Here is a 13,020-nt window from a genome sequence, read left to right on the forward strand (position 1 = left end):
CCACTGCATTTGATATTCTTGCAGATTACATGTTTACTGTTTTCTTACATATCTTCTGGTTGCACCTAAGGTTATGTCTTGATATTTAATGATTGTTTTTGATTATGTAGAAATGTCTAAAATCATGCATATTTGTTTTTCATTATCACAAATATTGTATGCCTCCCTTTGTAAAGACATCTTACAAGGGATATATTCTCATAGTTTTACCTCATAATTAAAACAAAACTGGACAGTAGGTGTACCACCACATCAGTGAGAATTTGTAGCAGTGTGTACTGCATTTGCCAAGCTAAATGTAAAAGATCAACGGGCTTAATTCAGTATGTTTAATAGGTCAGCCATTGAAGTCTTTTTAATCTGCAAAACCAAAATCTCAAGAAATTTATAAGCGTACATTATTTATGCTCAGTAGCGTAGCAAGTTGTGAATGGTTCATTTCAACAAAACAGGGAAAAGAGCGAAAACATTTGTTTAATGAAGTATGATACATGATTTCGGAAAATGACTTGCAAAACTGAAGATATTCCAAACACAGTGCTCCTTGGACCATTTTATTTCCATGACTAATTTACACTTAAGACTGTGTCAAACAATATTCAGGAATGTTTACAGATGTGAAGTAAGCATCACCTCAGCTCCAGTCTCGAAATGGTTATCCCCATGCTGAGATAAGACTCACTTTGAGTTAACTGTTCAAAAGAGGAGATTGTGGCAGGACAGAATGAAGTTCAAAAATTTTTGTAGGAGGCACAGTTCAGCTTCACTCACATCAAAGTGATTTGGATTTGGCCACCAGCCCCATGCTCTGACCGTGAACCCTGACCTCAAACCCAGAAATGTCCATTTTGAGTCTGTTCCAGTGGCTGTGTGGAAGTTGAGTTGTGTTGCTGGAACGGGCAGGTAGGGTGTCACAAAGAGGACAGCTCAGCGGTCCAGCGAACGTTTCTGGATTGCTTCGGCCACCACGGTGCGCAGGAGAGAGATGACAGAACGAGGGTCGTCGCTGCCTATCACAGCGCTGCCTGACACTATCATGTTGGCTCCTGCCTGGAGCAAACATAAGCATTCACTTACTGCAAAAAAACTCACAAAACTGAATTTGAATTGAAGGGGTTTATTTTATTAGAGCGATTTGTGTTTTCGTATTCCTTACCTCTGCACATTTGTGAATGGTGTCAGGGCCGACTCCTCCATCTACTTCAATGTCTAATGAAGGAAACTGACTCCTTAACCAGCTCACCTGGATACACAGAAATGAAGCTCAGCGCAAATTCTTTCAGGAAGACGTCACTAACCCAATCACTACTCTTTCTTCTTAAATCAAATCAGCTGTTTAGAAGCGATACTTTCAGTTAAACTAATCAGACTTGGCCACGAAATTCAAGGGCCAATCACAGCATTACAACTCTACATTTTATTATACAGTTGTACGATAAATATTTTTGCATATCTGCAAACAAAGTCTCTCCTGATTGAAATAAAACAAAGAGCTCGAAACCTGCACAACATACTTTTCAGATATTAGCGGGACTACAAAAAGAGATGCAGTGCTGCGGGTTAAATTAGAAGCACCCTCTGGACTAAATTTGAATGTCAGACAAAACTACTACGCTTTGGTGAACAAGTGCTTCTACCTGGGATGTGAACTGGTATAGACATTTAACTGCCCTAATTGTGATTAAAAAGATAAGGAGACACAGAGAAAAGAGCACTGAAACTTAAACTCATTTTTATTTACTACTTATGTAATATAATTGTGTGTACTTCTGTGGTTTAATAGAAACTTGTATGGAACTTGAGCCTCAAATCACTGTGAAAGTAAACCTTTACAGAGTACTTATGTAATCTACAACTGTTTTAGATGCAATGAATGGAGCACGCATCTGTAACTCCAGTGGCTAAAAAATAATTGGCTAGTAGTTTGTTTATTTTTCTCACAAAGGTTGTTTATGTTTTCTTCATAATGCGATAGCATGCTTGTTGGGTTAATAGTCTCCACTAAGGTGCGGCACAATGTGCAAACAGCTGTATTGTTGTCAATGCGCTGCACTTTTGGTACATGCTCTTCTATTAACAATTTTGGTGATATAGTGTATATTAGGGAAAAGCAAAAAAATATGCCATATTGGTGATTTATTTAACTTGATCCCTGGTCTTTTTCTGCAGCACAACATCAAATCAGTAGGTTGCATGTCATTATGTATCTCTGCCTATGTATCAAAATAGCACTGTATCTATGTTGTTGAAGTTGTGTGTAAGGTTCCTGTTTTTTCCTCTGTACCTGTGGTTTGTTCTTACCTTGGGCATCATGTCGTCCATGAACTTCTGCCCTCCAAAGCCAGGTTCAACAGTCATGACCAGAGCCATGTCGATCTGGTTAGCCCAGGGTGCTAGCTCTTCAACAGTAGTACCAGGCTTTATAGCCAAACCCACCTACAAAACTCACACAGTGTTAGTATGAAGATATATAAAATACAGTTGGCTCAGCACTGATGTTTGTAGCTGATGCCAATATTTCATATTTTGCACACTATAGCTATTCTGCTTTGCAGCATTGTCTTCACACCTTCATGCCACTCTCTTTTATCTCCTTGATGAGGTTACCAGGGTTGGTGGTGGACTCTATGTGGAACGTATACTGGTTGGCTCCTGCTGCAGCCATGGGCTTCACCCACTGCTCTGGCCGAGACACCATCATGTGCATGTCTGCAACAAATAATACTGTCTCAGTACTGGACATAGCAGAGGCATTCATGACTCAATGCAATGGGATAAGTGGGTTAAGGTAAGTCTAGCATATGTTTGGGGATGGGTCTTGTCTCACCAAAGAAAGGGTCTTGGCCTACTGACTTCCTGAGGCACTCTACCATGGGATGTCCAAATGTGAGATTTGGGACAAAGTGCCTTAAAAGGGCAACAAAAACAGACATTAAACTTGACGGCTGTGGTGAAATTATCTCGTCTTGCATCAACAATTGCAAACAAACGCCTTGCATAAGTGTAGAGGAAGGTAAACAATGACTAAACCAGCAGGCAGAAGGAGGAAGTCTGTTGTTAAGACGTGGAAGCCGTTATAATGTTTGACACCCTGAGGTTTTTGAAAGCCTCTTCATTGACATACTTAAGCCAGAAAAATCCACTTACATAAATATTGGTTTACTAAGCTTAACTTCTGGCACGCTAGCTTAGCTTGTTGATGTTAGCCAACTTTAGCTCTCACGCACTGAACTTTCAATCAGCTTGCTAGTCGTTAGCATGCTAGCTTAGCTTAACTAATAAACTGACCCGTCCATAACGTCGAGGTGCAGGTAATCTGCCCCGCACTCCATCATCCGCACGCACTCGCTGCCCAGACAGGACAGGTCGCTGCTCAGGATGGACGGACCGATCTTCGCACTGTAAGCCATGCTGTTACCATAGACAGTATGGCTGTTACTGTCTGCACTGCATGCAGCTAACACGAGTTAACCACAACATGAGGTACAACTTCCGCTGATAACCTTCAAAATAAAAAAACGCAGATAGTTTCTCTCTAACGACCAAAATGTGTAGTCAATTAAACTGCACAACTGCTGACACAAGTATTTAGGATAAAAAGAAGCCAGATAGATTGTTGGGCTTGCCATAAAGGCATTTGCTTATTTTCAAGGCAGTAAAACAGCATGACATAAGTTTAAAATAGGCTATGTCTTTTCATGCAGTTGTCTTAAAATACGTTTTATGACAATTGCCCTACATTTGGAAAACATGTTGTACTCTTCGCTCAAACACTGGTATGCAAAAAAAACAGTATTATTATTATTATTATTATTAGTATTAATATTATTATTATTACTGATTCGTTATTTTTGCTTTAGCAATACATTTGCATCAACTATATTTCAGGTCAAATAATTTTAGTGAATATTTATTGATAATAATTTTGAAAATACGTTTTCCTGCATTCTCAAATGTTGGTTTTTCAAAATGTCCTTACTTCCGGTCTTACTCTAGGTGTCTTGATGGTCCTCCATATATTGTGTATGGTCAGAGCCTGTCTATGGAGAGCCTGTTCACTCCCTATCTCACTCCCTATTAGCCCCATTGTACCAACCCGGAATTTTCCCGAGAGTGGAAGTTCTCCCCTTATTAGACATTCTCTGCTATGGTCTTGATGCAACTCCTCACTTCCGCCTTCAAAATATGACGTTTCCTACTTCTTGACACTAGATGGCGCAAAACTCTTTGGGGTAATGAACTGTCATCTCAGCCGTTCACAGTGGATTTAATTAGAATTTTGACTGGCTGTTGTTTGAGGAGAAGATTATAGTAGGCTAATAAAAGCTCATGTCAGCATTTGTTATTGGACTTTTATGAACGTTTTTGTCTATTGCATACAAAGCTGCAACATATTCCTGCAAAACTGCAATTGTTATGGTGTTTCTCTACTATGATAAAGAATAATGGCAGAGAAGTCATGGAACACAACTGTGATCACAACCTAAAAACCAGATTTGGACACTTTGTTGGATAATATGGGATACAGTTTTTGTAATCAGTCTAGGCCTATTGTGTTAAGTAGGACACTTTAAGTAATGTGGGACACAGTTTACTTAATGGTGTAAAGGGTATAAAATTGCCAAACCTTTTGAATCCTTGCTCAATTGAAATTACCCAGCATTCTCTCTGCTTCTGTTTTCACTCTTTGTTTGCCCATTGGTTTCATGTTTTACAGTAACGTCCCTCTGAGATTTCACAGACTTCTTGACAGCCCTCCATCTGTCTCTGTCATTCTGCTGTGCCTTCACTGCAAATAGTTATAGTTACATGTCAGCATGACCAGATAGATGTTTAATGGGCGCATAGAAGAAAATATGTTTCACACTTGGTGCTACAAGGCATTTAATGATATAACATCTGGGATTTAGTCTGGACTTACTATTGGAAAAGCCTTTAATTACCCATGTTAACTTACCTTAACCCAACTTAAAAATGAACAAACAATAAAAGAGACAAAACAAGCAAGTAGGTTTCCATTAAACAAAATATTTAGTGCCGGTGTATCGCATGCTTATCAACAAAACGTTTTAGTCATGAATAATACAATTAAATGCAATTAAATAATGTAAAATCTGCCCCATTTATTATGTTTGTCATTGTTAGCCTGCTACACCCAATTCAATAATGTCACAACTGTGATGTCATACCATTTATATCATCTAAGGTATGGTTAGTTGACACAAGTTTGTGTGGACAGTTTCCAGATAAGGAAAAATGCAAGTTTTCTCAGATGTCTCATAATCTCTGCATAATCCTATACTTATGGCATTGTATCTCCTACAGTTTAGTGTCATTATAACTCTTCAGAGATAAAGCTTGCATTATCTTTACTGCACATGGTTCCTCCTTTTAATGATTTGTTTGTCATCTTCATCATCTTAAACACAGTCCACTGAAATGGTATTTATTTTTAAGATGAGTGTGTAAATTGTGATTTATAAGAAGCAGATGGTGGAGGTTTTAAAAAACCTCTGCAGCACTCTGCTGAGCCAAAGAGCCACACTCATATACCCAGATTGCCTAAACAGAATCTGACATTTACGAGTTTTCTCCACGTTTTGCATTTACTGCATGCAATGATGGAAACACTGGTGGCACGGCGTACTCGAGGCAGACAGGAAGATGATATGTGTGATTTTTGAGTAGTGCTGAGCCAGATTAAGTTGGCTTCACAAAAGAACTGGGGCCTCAATAGTCTCTGAGGAAGGTATTAAAAAAGCTTCAGGCGTTGACAGTCATTTTGTGACCAGTGCAATAGAGGGGCTGAGTTTTATAAGTCTGTCCCATTCAGAAGTCCTCAGAAGAGAAAGGTGTTTCTCTGATTCTTCAGAGCAGAGTTGATGGGGTGCCCAAGAAAGATTTACCACAACTCATTAAGCGACAATTATCTTCTTAATAGTTGAAACAGTATTTTGAGCTAAATTAATTGATGCATTGCACCAACCTGGTTGATGCATTTGTGTTTTGTTCTATAAAAGGACTCATTCCTTTTCCTGCAGTTGACACTAAGGCACATTCTTCACCTTTACACTAAAACTCTCTAACACCAAGCACATAATTTCAGTGAACAAATAGGCCTCTGCTTACTGGAGGTCCCCATTAAAGACACCTTTTCTGGTTTAGTGCAGCTCAGGAATGTGACTTACACTCATTTTCAGGATGCTGGCAAGCTGTTCTCTATTGCTCATTGTTGACATATTCTCATCTTTAAAATAGTCCAGAATACCCAGTACTGAACCGTCACATATATTCATAAAAAAAAATGTTTTCAACAGGCACCATGACCAATATATGAATCCTAAACAAAACCTTGAATATTTTGAGTAGCATGAATTATTTTTTATATACTGCACATTATGTATAAAGTCATCACTGGTGTAAAGCTGATTCACCAGCCTTAAATTGTGAATTGAGCTTGAAGTCTTGCTTCTCTGTAATACCATCTCATCTTACTAGAGGTATGCGGTGGGCCCTTCCAGGTTTAATGGCTAAGACTTTCAGAATTTATTTGGATAATCAAAATCCTTAAGTGTGTATATGCACTGTACATATTCTACTTCTTCGTGGCGTGTATGGTTTGCGGTCCTAATGAGCTTGTGGATGAAGGATTTCTCGTTACATGCGTTCCTGCATATCAGTCATCTGTGAAGACAATTAAACAATGTCTTTTGTTGAAAATATGAAGACTAATCAATTCCATTCCAGGTCTACTAAATTAGTGAGTGTTCATTTTCATACTGTATTAGCCGTTGCAATAAGCTTCTTAATAGATATATTGGGGTTTTTTTCAGAGTGTTTCCACCAGGTATTAGCTCTTTTTCAATAAATTGGCATTATGGCTTTATCAGCAATTGTGTCCCTGGAGGTTTAGGTTTCGCTGTTACAGGTAGCTAATTAACGGCCACGCAGCAGCATGAATTAAACATGTTTGAACTTGTTTAACAGTCTTTTGAAGTGGGTCATTTACTAACTTTGAATTAATTATCTGGTAAATCAATGCCAAGCATAATGAAGACCCTACTGAAAATAACATACTGAAAAACAGCCTCCGATAATACAATTGCTAAAATGGTGTGCAGATTCCATAAATAATTCCTGTGTGTGCTTTCAATGCTCTTCAGGCTGTACATTTGCATTGAGCAGTATGTGAGCTGTAACCTTGGATAAGTTATCTTATGTGACCTTAAACCTGTGCTGTAGAAGGCAGCAACAGGAACGGAGTCATTGCTGCTCTGTTTTTTTTTTTTTTTCTTCCTCTGCAGTGGTTGATTATAAGGACTTGGTACAACTTCAAACTGTTCATGTATTATCTTGATTGAAACCTTCCTCCAACTTCCTGCCAGCAGTTGACTCTAGCCTCCTGAGCAAACAGATAGCATTAACCAGTTTCTTGTGATGGTCGGAAGGAGAGTGTGGGACATGTGTCCTTGCAGTCTCTCCCTTTTCCTGTGCTTTATGCCGTCCATAAGTTGAAAGGGAAGGGTGGGGTGGGTGCTACCTCCCTCTGCTAGGTTAATGCTCCCAATCAAGTTTGTTTTCCTGCTTTTCCTGGGGGGGGTAGGTCATTGGCCTTCAGTATGGATGCTTAACACGCAAACTTTGATTTGGTGAGTATTTGATGTCGGGATATCCATAAAGATGGAGAGTAGGATTAGTAGGAACAAGCACAGCAGGACTGTCTGTACATCCTGTTAACTGCTACTTTATAGGTTGACAAAGTAGTCATCAAATCAGGCGTGAGTAAGTCTTGCCCATTATAGCTGTCAATGCTCAGTGGATGTCGTAGAAAGGCTTTTCATTATGATGGTGGTGCACTCACAGGAAATGCAGTAGCTGCAAAGACTCATTGTGGCCCCCAGACCTGTAATCATTAACCACAGTAAATTGAGTCTTTGGAACCAGAAAAACAAAATTGTTGGTCTTTATTTGTGATGCTTGGCCTGTGATTGCAGGGTGTTTTTCAGTGTATGTTGTATAAAAGTAAAATATACTGTGCAGTATGTCACTTAATTACAACAAGTACATAAAGTACATGAAAGTACATACACTTCACTTTCATACAATTTGAAAGTGAAGTGGCCTTTAACATTAAACATCTAACACAATTAAGTGGTTAGATGTTAGATGTCCAAATCTGTTAGTGTCATCAGAATAATTAGCTTTATGTCAATTATTTAATTAAATAAATTTATGTCATGGTGCGTATTCTCTGACATGACTTCAACTTTATGAACCCTGACCACAGCACACTTCAGAGCACTAGTTGCCAGCATATAATAGCAACTGCCTGCGAAAACCCCCTCTAGGGAGAAATGGACCCTTCCACCAGACATAATTTAGAGTTTTATTGAGGACAAAGTGTAATTTCAAAGGGCCAGAAATGTGACCACAGCGGCACTGGTGACATTTTAAAACGACAGTATGTAGGAGGTTGTAATAGAATAAAAACACAGATTTATTCAGAGTACCTTTTTGGTGATATAATACCAGTAGCCCACTGAGTAGGTTTATGTGATCAAAGCTTACCTCCCGACTTCATAAAAAATCTAATCCACCTGATTTAATCTTTAATATTTGAAGATTGTGGATAGAAGGGGGCTGCTGAAAACAACACAGCAAGATTCAATATGTTGTCACAACATGTGATCCTAGAGTGCACAGGTTTGGTTTATGAAAATGGAAAATCCAGTTCTAATAAAATTGCTTCTCTGAGATAAGACATCTTTTTTTTTTTTTTTTATTGATCTTATATTTTATCCTAGTTATTTATTTTTTCCTTCAAACTGCATAATCCTGTATTTGGAATATTGTGCTTTAAAGGACAAATCCGGTGCAAAATGAACCTAGGGGTTAATAACATGTGTCGACACCAGTCGAACCACGCCGTCTAACCAGTAACATAGCTCAAGCACGTCGTTCGACGTTTGACTGCTCATGACTGTTTTCCCAAGAGGCCACTTGCCTGTATACGTGAACGTTACTGTCTTTATAAACTATCTTTTTAATAAACTATCTGTACACTTACGAAGTTCTAATTTCTTTGGTTTACATGTATGGACCCTCATTCTGCTACAGTGGAAGTGTGGTGCTATTTTGAGCCTTCTTGGTATAGAAATAGCGATTTCTTTTTACTTTACCCTTGCCCCGGCGACTAGCGTTATAAGCTAATTAGTGGTTTGCGCTAAAACTGGTCACATTTGATTAGCATGAAAACAAATCCCAGAGAACGGTCGACTCGGTACATGTGTTATTAACCCCTAGGTTCATTTTGCGCCGGATTTGTTCTTTAAGATGTGTTTTTAAATAGCTAGTAGCCTATCAACCAGCCTATATCAGATCATTTCTCTGCTGCTTTTTAGTATTAATTCAAACATACGTATATGATATAGACACAGTCTTAAAGTCTTACAAAGCTAAAGCTAGAGAGCAGCCTGATCGGTATGTGCAGGCTGAACTGTGAATCATGAGGATTCTCTCCTCTGGAAGAGTTTAACACACTGGCAGTGCTAAGAATACAACGCAAACATCAGATGCAGAGTATTACTCAGCTGTGGAGAAAAAAAAAACATGTAATATTTGGCACAAAGCATATATTGCCTTTAGATAAAATAACTTTATTGTGAAAAAATTGAGAAATACCACTTTCACATGATTCACGTGGGAGTATGATTCCTGACTCCAGCTGGTGTTTCCAACAGCTGTTGGACCCACTGTGGAGAAAGTGTAAGAATCCAGCGGTATCAAGAAATTATCCAAAATCCTTGTCCTCAGTGAAGAGTTGTTAAGGGATTTCGACTGGCATCTGGGATGCACACAGATGCAGTTACGTACATAAAAAATGAACACTAACTCTCCATGATGTTCTCTCTTTGTGTCTTTAAGGTAAAACAGGCCTGGGATAGGATTTGGCATGGATGACTCTCTGCAAACAAGGTTAACAATTAGACCTTGAGAAGTTAAAAACCAAATAACCAACCTTGAAATAACTAATTACTAAAGGAAAATAATCCACCACAATAAAGCAGTGGACAAAATCACAAATGTGTACAATATGTAGTAGATCAAAGAAAGAGTTACACATAAGGTTCTCATTACCGATGATGAACACAACTGAAAGCTCCAACTGGAAGAATTTAGCATATTGGATTAGCATCTGTGTATGTGAATGAGTGAGTGAGTGCAGTTGTATTAGGTATATAAGGAAAACTACCGGAAAAGTCCCAAAAAATCTGCTTTTAAACTTGTTGTTTGGTAGTGTACTTTTCTTATGCAGGCAGATGACTCACCAACCGTGGATAATATCAGGGTATTTCTGATGCATTTAATGCTACGGCACTTCAGTCATCGACACTAAATGTCACATTTCCCAAATAAAAGGGCAGTGGTTTTCTCTCTAGATTTACCTTTGTTTTTTATAACCTTGATTAAAATATGTAATCTCATTGAGATCAAGATCTCTTTTACAAGAGAGGCCATGGTTTAACACAAATTCAGCAAACAATAGTATATTGTTCCAAAAACACTCAAGCCTCAATATTTAATGATGTGACATGACACACCAAGGTATTAAACATATGTGTATATATATATATATATATATATATATATATATATATATATATATATATATATTATCAGAGGAAATTGCTCGTTCCATCAAAGGCCTGTGTGAATGACTCTAAAGACTTTCACATACATCCTAACAAAATGTTATCCAACTATCCAATTAACCTCACACAGAGAATGGAAGGAAGTTAGAGCAGGAGTGTGATGGGTTACAGCCCCCTGGAGACACACAGACGTCACCTATGAGAGCACTTCACCAAACTCCAGGTTTGATATTCGCAGCATTGCTACTATCTGACTGTTTTCATTCAGCCTTTAGATATCCTTTGAGGTATTTTTGCTTCTGGTATTCTGCTTTTCCTGCTGCTGGTTGGCTGCGTAAAAGGCTAATATTGACTTTAGTGATGTGTTTTTTGTTTGGCATGGGAACGCTTCAGGCTTTGGCTGGCGCTGGCCTCTTTGAGTGGCTTACCAGAGGGGCCTGGCAGATAGCCAGCATGTATAGCAGCTAATAATGGACTCTGCTATATAGTACTGCTCAGATGAGAGAAGAGAGTAAGAAACAGCTATATTGGTCCAAGCCATTGTGGTTTGGGTAAGTTCACAGCATTGCATTAAAATGTTTTGGAGTTATGATGTTATCCATAGTGTAAAAGTTTAATAGTTTTTAGAGATTAATAGAACATTTAACCTGGCCCCTTTTAGTTTCATGAAGCCTAAGCAGCTCTATAGACGGTACTTATCTTCTTTGCCAGGAAACATCCCACGGCATTGAGAGGGAAAAAGAGAATTCAGAAAATATGGCTCACAATTAAGGAGCAAGGATCATTGGGCCCTCTGCCAACAGATTTCAAGAGCTACTCTATCAACAGGAATGGAGGCACGATAGGGAGTTGTGCAGTACAAATCCACACAAGCCTTGACAAATCTTTCTCTCACTAAATAGAAACTTTCTGAAAGACAAATAGAAACCCTGGCTATTTTGGAGGAGATCCACCCAGCAATGAAGTTCGGCAATGTAACAAATCAATGTTGTTGTTTAGGCTGTAACAGGGTGTTCCCTCACTGGGTTATGTAAGGTCTAGCACCAGAGAACTGAAAAAGCTGTTGCTTCATCAGGGTGGATTTCCCTTGAGTACAATAACCAGCACTGTGGGTAACTTATTAATTACAGTAACCATGTTACTCGAAGGTTATGTTTTAATTTGCAATGACAGCTTGTGTTCCTACATTTGCTTTTTTGCCCAATATTTTAATTTGTGAGCTGCAAAGAAGCCGGTAATAACATTATCAAAAAAACAATTCACTTTTATTTAATATAGTGTATAAAATTAGGATTAGGCATTTGTGAAAATTATTAAATGAAATTGTAAATGCTGTACTTTAATATAACGTGGTATTATTGTTTGAACTGAAATGATTGGAATCTTCTTTATGGGATGACTACTGTTATTTAAAGGAATATTTTGACATTTTGTGAAATGACATCTTTTTGCTTCCTTGAGAAGATTGATATCAGTATAAATTATTTATGGTAAACATGAAGCTACAGCCAGCAGCCTGTTAGGTTAGCATACATACTGGAAACAAGTTCACTAATTAGCACATTATGTTCTGTCTTTAACATATTTCCCAAACTATTCCTTTGGTTTAATATAAAATAAAGATAGACATGCCAAAATTGGAAATGTAAAAAAAGCTTTTATCCTTGTTTGAACTTAAATTACTGGACTTGTGGTTTGTTATCTAAAGAAATACTCCTTTGTTTTGAAAATAGATCTTGTTTGCTTTCTTATGAGAAATTAGATGACAGGATTGATATTATTTTCATTTTGTTTTGATGTTTCTACGTATGTAAACGTAATTACAAGTCTTGGAGACCACACACATTCTGTGATGATTCCTTAAAAGCTTGATTTCTGTAAACAAACAACAACAAAAAGAACTTTTACAAGGTCAAGTCTTTATCTAACAATGTGATAAAACTGAAAACATGTGCTGATATGTCTGCGGCTTTTCATTTACAAATAATATCAAACAGTAACAGCAGAAATAACAACCACAATTCTGCTTGGGAAGGCCAGGGTTTATCTTGCTGCATATCTGTAGTTGTCATGACAGTCATGTAAATTTCACTTGTGCATTCCAGTGGTATTAAGACACTCATGGATCCCTGGCAGGAATTTCCCCTGGCCCGCTCTCTGTTTTTTCTGCTGTGTCCCTGCCCTGCCTCTGGAGGTGAGGGAAAGTTCAACCACACCAAATCTGGAATCTTTATCTTTATTTTTAGTGTTTCTCTGCATTGTTTATGGCAAAATATTCCGCCTCACTATTAAAAGATTTTCATTCTTAAGTAGTTCACATACTTTTCACTGGTTCTTGAATTTATAATGAAAGTAAAAATAATGTGTG

General features: G+C 38.0%; 1 protein-coding gene across 1 annotated transcript; it reads right to left on the reverse strand.

The window, feature by feature from the left end:
- Nucleotides 1-455: 455 nt before the first annotated feature.
- Nucleotides 456-3,464, reverse strand: rpe (ribulose-5-phosphate-3-epimerase). Its single transcript, XM_039817709.1, has 6 exons — nucleotides 3,289-3,464; nucleotides 2,828-2,907; nucleotides 2,570-2,709; nucleotides 2,302-2,436; nucleotides 1,157-1,243; nucleotides 456-1,050 (listed from the first exon to the last, which is right to left on the reverse strand). Exons 1-6 carry the CDS (start codon nucleotides 3,408-3,410, stop codon nucleotides 928-930), a joined length of 687 nt encoding a protein of 228 aa, XP_039673643.1. The 5' UTR covers nucleotides 3,411-3,464; the 3' UTR covers nucleotides 456-927.
- Between the last annotated feature and the right edge of the window lie 9,556 nt (nucleotides 3,465-13,020).

This window comes from Perca fluviatilis, chromosome 12, assembly GCF_010015445.1.
Source record: "Perca fluviatilis chromosome 12, GENO_Pfluv_1.0, whole genome shotgun sequence".
NCBI classification, from domain to species: Eukaryota; Metazoa; Chordata; class Actinopteri; order Perciformes; family Percidae; genus Perca; species Perca fluviatilis.